Genomic DNA, 7,370 nt, shown 5'->3' on the forward strand with positions numbered 1-7,370 from the left:
TGGAAAAGAAGGAGAGGAAAAGATAGTAAAAGAGAGAAAGAAAGATAGAGAGAGAGTAAGTGATATGAATGAGGTGAGCAGGACGGAGAAGGGAGTTTGAGGCAAGCAATTAGTCTTTCAGCTGCTGTGATGGGAAGAATTGATCCATGCTGCATGTTTGGGGAGATAAGGAGTTCCCTCCTGCAGGATGCCCCCTGGCCTTCGGCACAGTGCGAGACGAGACGAGACGAAACGAGACGAGACGAGAAACGAGAGACGAGCCTTGTGCCGAGTGCCTCTGCACCCTCCTTCCATCCTTTGTTTCCTTCCATCCTTTTGTAGCCCTTCTCCTGATCACAACTTCGAATAGACTTTCTTGCTAAACTTTTTTTTGTCCTCCGCAAAAGTCTCACCTTCTTACAGTTTCTGATGAATTCAGATTGTGCTAACAGAAGAGGTTTCGTGCTCCGGACCCCCTCCACCTCTCACTGCTGCCGTCCTCCTTTGCATAAATATACGCCAGCGTCTCACATCACATCACATCACATCACATCACCCTTCACCCAACCTGCTCCACAAAACGTCCCGAAAAGCTAAATCAGTTCATTTATATCAAGTGTACAAGACTTTTATTTTCTCCTATGTTTTTTCTTCTTGTAGGTTTCTCCACGCTGTCGCTGGCTGATCAGATGAGTCTGCTGCAGAGTGCATGGATGGAGATCCTGATTCTGCGCGTCGTCTACCGGTCACTGTCAATCGAGGACAAGCTGGTATATGCCGAGGACTACATCATGGATGAGGACCAGTCCAAGTTGGCCGGCTTGCTGGACCTGAACAACGCCATCCTGCAACTGGTGAAGAAGTACAAGAGCATGAAGCTGGAGAAGGAGGAGTTTGTAACTTTGAAAGCTATAGCGCTTGCAAATTCAGGTGAGTCGCTTCATTTTCTAGATAGTTCAGGATAGTTATATACACTCTCCCGGAACCTCTGTAGATCTGCTTATTTATGCGTTCCATTCTGCACAAATCACAAGAATGGTTAGAAGAAGGTAACAGGAATAGCCACTTTTTATAGCTCTCACTCTCACACACACATTGACCCTTGAGGAAGTTACAATAGCAATAAACCACATCAGGTCAGCCAAGAACAGGAATCTAAGGCTATAATGGAGACAGACTTGCTCCTACTGGATGTAAAGTCCAAGACAAAAAAAATACCACAGGGCCTATTCACCACAAGGACTGATATACATTTTGAATATCATATTTAAGATGCTTTTGCATCTCTCTCAACTTTCTGGCCTCAGAATCACCACTCTTTGTGTTCTTTGGCTTTTCACACCATTTTGTTTAAGCTTCAAAGATTGAAAGGTGCCAGAATCCCAGAAATCCCAGTTTCAGAAAATTCCCAAATCATTTAGCTTTGGTAACACGTGACAGTTTTTTCCTCAATCTGAGATTTGATGACAAGATGAACTAAATCTCTGGTGCTGCTAAACGATTGGTCGAATGAATATTCACATGAATGAGCTAAAGTTCCGCTATTCCTAATAAAGGGGTCAGCTTAGTAATGTGGGTCAGCAGCGAAGGAGTTGATGTCTTTTTCTGCCGGTTATTATTAGGTCGATCGGATTATTCCGATACTCTTTCGCTTTCCCTTGTTCTCTCTCTAGCCTTTTCTCTGGAACATGCCCCTTTACCACTTATTAGCATAAGTCCATCTTAAACAAGGAGCCCATCAATGTGCATCCGGGTGTCAATAGCACGACCCTCTCTCTCCCGCGTCTCCTTCCCTTTGACCCCCCTTCTTTGAACTTTATCTTGGTTGTTGGCCGTCATGCTTTTTTTCATCCCCCTGCCCTCCTCTCCTCTCCTGCCCCCCCTTCCCTTTAATTACAAGAAGGAAACTGTCGATAAAATCTGTTAAATGGGATGCAGCGAGCAGCTTGAATAGGAGGGCAGCTATTTGTTCAAATTCTCCAGCGCTCAAGGTATTGACAGTTTGTTTTCTGAGGCCATATGTGACGATCAATCTCCGGCTGGGTCTGGCCATGCTGAAAAATGAAAAAGCAGATTGCTCTTGCTCTCGCTCGCAGACAACAGCTCGGCCCGCTGGACACTCGTGGCCCCTGCTGCCCTCCAGAAGGAGAAAGTTGCGCCAGGCTCAGGAAAAATTCTTTTTTTTTTAATTGATTTTGTAATTAACAGTTCATCCCTCTTGTCGATGACCATGCGCCTAGAGACCGACGGGGTGGCAATTGTTTTTTTTGCGGCGAAATTGGGGGGGTAAAAGTGACTAGAGTGATGTCCAGATTTATTTAGATGGACTTGCACCATCACTCTGCTCCCTGATCTGGAAATGTTCCCCTAGTCATGTGTTATTGCCTGCTGGCTGCCAAATGTTATTCATCTCCAATAGGTATTCAGTCAAAATTCCTTTCTGTTTCTCAATTTTTATTTTCATCTCTTTTTCTCGTTCTGTCATGTTGTCATGTCGCACGCTAGCATTTATCGAGGTCGCCCCATTGCACCTCACAGAGCTCTGCTCCCAGGAGAAGCATGCATAATGCCAAGGTTCAAAGGTCTGCCATTTTGTCACCTTTTTTTTTCTCTCTCTTTTTTTGTTTGTTTGGTCAGAGTGAGAAAACGACTCAGGAATTGTATAGTGTTCCTGCGAGAGAAAAAAAAAACTCCTCGTACAGGTTTTCCTTTAGAATAATTTTTTTTCTTCTATTCTTTTATTATTTATTATTATTGGCTTTAACATGTAAACAAAAAGGAAAAGAAAAAAATGTTTTCCTTTTGTGTTTACTCATACCTATTTATATATAAATATGATGTTTTAAAGCAAGAACATCTCCCTTTTTTTTTAAGCCCAGACAGTGATATATATGTTTCCTCCAAACAGTGCAAGTTGTCTGGCTACTCCACTGATGCTCAGATTGATGGCGCTGCCGGCGTGGCAGGCCTGGTGGAAAGGTGCAGTTAAGCATTTTCCTGGCAGGGATTTGGGTCTCGTCACGGGTCACTTTTTTCAGATGGCCAAAGCCCGTGTGACTGATGGACGAGGCCTTGCTGTCTGAATTCTCGAAGGGTTCGGATCCTGACACTGGAATATCGAGCCGTTATGTGAAGCAGACAGACTGTACATTCTTATAGGTCTAAAAAAACAGAGCTGAAGCCAAAGGGACCCCCGTACGTGATTTCCTCCTCATCAATATTTGACCCTGCGGTTATTATTTAGTGTGTATATATGGATTTGGGGGAAAGGCATGAATTGGATAAAGACCTGTGTCCGTTTCATACATGTAGTCCATAGAGAATGCAATCGGCTTACATGACAATGCGGCGTATTCAGATTTGGCGGTAAATGAAAGCATCTTTCCCGTGACTTTCTCTCCCCCCAGACCTCTTTCCTGACTTGGTAAGAAAAAGCATTACAAATTCACCCAGCATTCAGTATGCCAACTCTTGGCAAAGCCCTCAGCGCTGTGTTTTCAATAGCGTCCAGCCCCATGAGAGCATCCTAGCAAAGAGCGTTTAGTTCTATGAGTCCTGCTACAGTCGTTGAGGTGTTCCAGCAGGCGTGCCTGCCTTGCTAACAAGCGAATATGCAAATGGAGCCCGTCTGACATTCCTCTTCCACAATGCCAGTCATGCGGGGGGATTGATGCCTGAAAGGCGTCTTGTTGTCTCCTCTTGTTCGGGCTTGCGCTCCGTATCAGCTCGCTTCCGAGTGTTGTTCCTGTCGCGTGTGCCATTCATCAGGCCCGTCGAGAGCCTTGTAAACATGCGCCGAGCACAACCTCGCTGCTTAATTCACCGGCGTGCATTTAATCACTGAAGAATGAGCTTCGGTCTGGCAGAACGGACAAGTCGATCCCATTTTCCTCATTTTTTTGGAACAAAAATTCTGATCGATTACATTCATATTAAATGTGGGTCTATTTCTGATTACACTGATGTTCCCCACCCCTGTATGTGCTATATTCCTTTTCTCTGAGGTGAATGTAGAAATCGCACAAAAACCCTAATATTACAAAGTAACGTTTGTGTGTATCTTTTCACGTCTAGACTCCATGCACATAGAGGACGTAGAGGCGGTGCAGAAGTTGCAGGACGTGCTGCACGAGGCGCTGCAGGACTATGAGAGCAGCCAGCACCCTGAGGACCCACGGCGCGCCGGGAAGCTGCTCATGACGCTGCCGCTGCTGCGCCAGACGTCCACGAAAGCCGTGCAGCACTTCTACAGCATCAAACAGGACGGCAAGGTGCCTATGCACAAACTCTTCCTGGAGCTGCTCGAGGCCAAAGTCTAGCTCGGCCTCCCCCCGCCTCGCCCAGAGCGGGAGTGGGCTGGGCGTACCCACGAGCACTCTGACTAAACAGCCAGGCGGTTCTTTTTTGCAAAACGTTTCTCCATAAAACGCCGGTATATGATAATATCCTAAATGACTGACGTTATTCTACACGCATAAAAGAACAACAGAAAAAAACCCGAAAGAAAACGTGGTTGTTAGAGAGGAAAAAGATATGAACAATAGGACAACACAAAAGACCATTATTGTTCTCCAGCAGGACTTGGACCCAGCTTCTGACTTCGTTCTTCTCTAAAAGCCGGCGCAGTTTTTAGAGCTTTCGAGAAACATTTTTGTTGATTTACATCTGAGAATTAAGCGAATAAAAAGATCTAAGAACGATTGAAAAAAAACCCTGCCAAAGGAAGGAGTTCCACTGAGTGGGATGCCAATGAAACTGTACCGTCCCAAAACCCACATCTGACAGTCCCTCTTTAACAAGCGGCTACACCCGAACAGCAGGCAGTAGTGTCCCACCTGACCTCACAAGAGCAGATCGACAGCGCATTCGCCAAACAGAGATTTCGTTCATTTGTTGGTTGTTTGGTTGGTTTACTTCCAGCTTCTTCTTCGTCTTCTTCTTCTTCTTCTTCTTCACCCTCTTCCCAATCCCTTCCTTTCTTCCCCATCTAAAAAAGCTGCTCCTAGTTCCTCCTTCATTTAAACCACGAGCGGTCACCAAGGACTTCGATTTCTCAATCCACAAGCCCCTAACACCCCACCCCACCCCCCAGCCCGAGTCTTCCGAACACTTCGAGCCACTTTTTAATGATTTTACCATGATCTTTTTTCAGGGAATCTCCTGAGCATTAGTCTCTCATGCAATACAAACCTGAGGTACTGTAGTGGACAAGGAACAAGACTCGTTTCTTTACGGCTAATTTTTTGCTGCGCTTTAATCTCAGTGCATTTATACTGAAGGGTGTAAATACGTAGTTATGACGTCATCGGAGCGTCCGATCACATGACGAAAACTGAAATCGTTTTTTTTCCTTTTCTTCTTTTTCTTTTTCGACACTTGCTATCTTCTCTAAGCAATAGAGGTTTTAAACGGGAGGAGTGTACATTTATGCAATTTCTGTTCCGTGTTGTTTTTTTTTTTATTATTCCTATTATAATTCGTTTGTTTTTTGGAAACTATATCTTGCAGCTTTAATGTTTTCCTTTTACGCGGTCGATACAGTATGATATTCAAGCTAATTCACGGCAGCCATGAGGACCATGCACATGAACCCAACGCGATGATACGTACGCATTTGTAATCATACCACCGAACTTACTTTTACTGATATCATTTCATCCAAGCAGTATATTAGCACTTAGAAAGAAAACGCGACTGCAGTTTTACGGGCTCCCGACCAAACAGGGCCGTGAGATCACGATATATTCTACAATATGGCAGATTTTTTCTCATCATAAATATGTCAGTATTAGTAGGTCTATGGGGGTATTTTCCTGAATATTCTTTGACATTGTATATTGTAAATGAACAGATTATAAAAACTAACCCGAGACATTTTATTGGAATGAAAATATAAAAAAAAGAAAATCAGCTTCTTCGTGTTTCAGGTCTGTAATTTCTTTACCTGAACGTCGTTTTTCCTTTCGTTTCCTTCTTCCTTTTTTTTCCCATATGATGATGTGCTCGTATTCTCACAATGATGATTCCATTTCCTTTGTTTTTTTTTGTGATGTCCACACTATTTTATTTATTTTTTTAGTTCAAGACAGGGTAGAAACAGAGACACTACTGGATGTATGAATCCTCAGGAGACATGGATGATGGGTTTCAAATAACTTTCTGGCATAAAGGACTCTCGCGAAGTCACCGCTCGATCGGCAGTTTCATGATCAATGTAAATCTATACTGATGTATAAGTGATTAACAGTTATTTAAAGGAAGAAGCAACATATATTTAAAAAAAAAAAAGGGGGGGATCATTTTATCGAACTACTTTCATGTAGACTAACACTGTATATCATAGGTATAAAATAAAAAAAAATGCTTTTGAGTATCTCCAAATGGTAGTGAATATTTTTATTATTATTATTACTTTTATTATTATTACTTTTCATTTCATTTATTTTTTTTATTTATCATCCTGCTGTACATAAGGCCTATCATGCTGAGCGACTCTTGTAATATTATCTTTGAATCCTTGAGGCTGCAAAGGAAAAATGTTATTTGTTTTCGGTGTAGGATCCACTTTTTAACACTCTCGCTTCAACTTTGTGTGCTGAATAAAAAAAATAAAAAATAAAATAAAAACTAAGAGGTAAAAAAAAAAAAAAGATAAATCATTCTTTGAATGAAGCAGGGATAAGGGTTTTTATTTCTTTTTTTTTCTTTCCTCCTGTCTGTGTTCTTTAAATACTGTGTAAAAATTGTCATTCGCTATACACCAATCTTTTCATCTAGAGCGTGGAGAGTGTAAAGTTATTCTGGATGTTGGGTCAAGGCTTCTTGTCTGATGGTAAAAAAAAAAACGGATCTTGATCGGATGTTGCCATTTTCATTTGTTTGGTATATATATATATATATATATATATATATATATATATATATATATATATAGCATACAAGGTGTGCTTTATTGCTTTAGTTTATCGCTTTAGTTTATCGTGTGTATATATATATATATATATATATATATATATATATATATATATATATATATATATATATATATACACGTGTGTGTGTGTGCGTGTGTGTGCGTGTGTGTGCGTGTGTGTGTGTGTGTGCGCATTGTCATGAGGAAGACAAAATGTGATCAATGACAAAGAAAAGGACAAAACTAAAGCAATAAAGCACAATTTTTTTTCCCCCAGTGATCGATTACATTATAATTTTATGACGTCACACAGATGTTACAGCAAGCAGTCCTGGGTGAAGGATAGTTTATAAGAGCTGATTTGAGCTCAGCTGTCACTTTGTATAAGTTCAAGACAAAACCTGACTCTCCATGTTCACACAAATATTTACTGTACATATATATATATACTCCTGCCAAGCATTTTCTCAATTCCTGG

General features: G+C 41.7%; 1 protein-coding gene across 4 annotated transcripts in view; it reads left to right on the forward strand.

Moving 5' to 3' along the window:
• Window positions 1–6,870, forward strand: part of esrrga (estrogen-related receptor gamma a) — a 136,864-nt gene extending 129,994 nt beyond the window's left edge. For all 4 annotated transcript variants that reach the window (XM_083550491.1, XM_083550490.1, XM_083550488.1 and 1 more), the window contains exons 7-8: window positions 640–909; window positions 4,054–6,870. In XM_083550491.1, coding sequence (XP_083406617.1) covers window positions 640–909; window positions 4,054–4,298 — 515 coding nt within the window. In that variant the 3' untranslated portion in view covers window positions 4,299–6,870. The remainder of the gene's footprint in view (window positions 1–639; window positions 910–4,053) is intronic.
• The last annotated feature ends 500 nt before the right edge of the window (window positions 6,871–7,370 follow it).

Source organism: Silurus aristotelis, assembly GCF_946808225.1.
Source record: "Silurus aristotelis genome assembly, chromosome: 9".
NCBI classification, from domain to species: Eukaryota; Metazoa; Chordata; class Actinopteri; order Siluriformes; family Siluridae; genus Silurus; species Silurus aristotelis.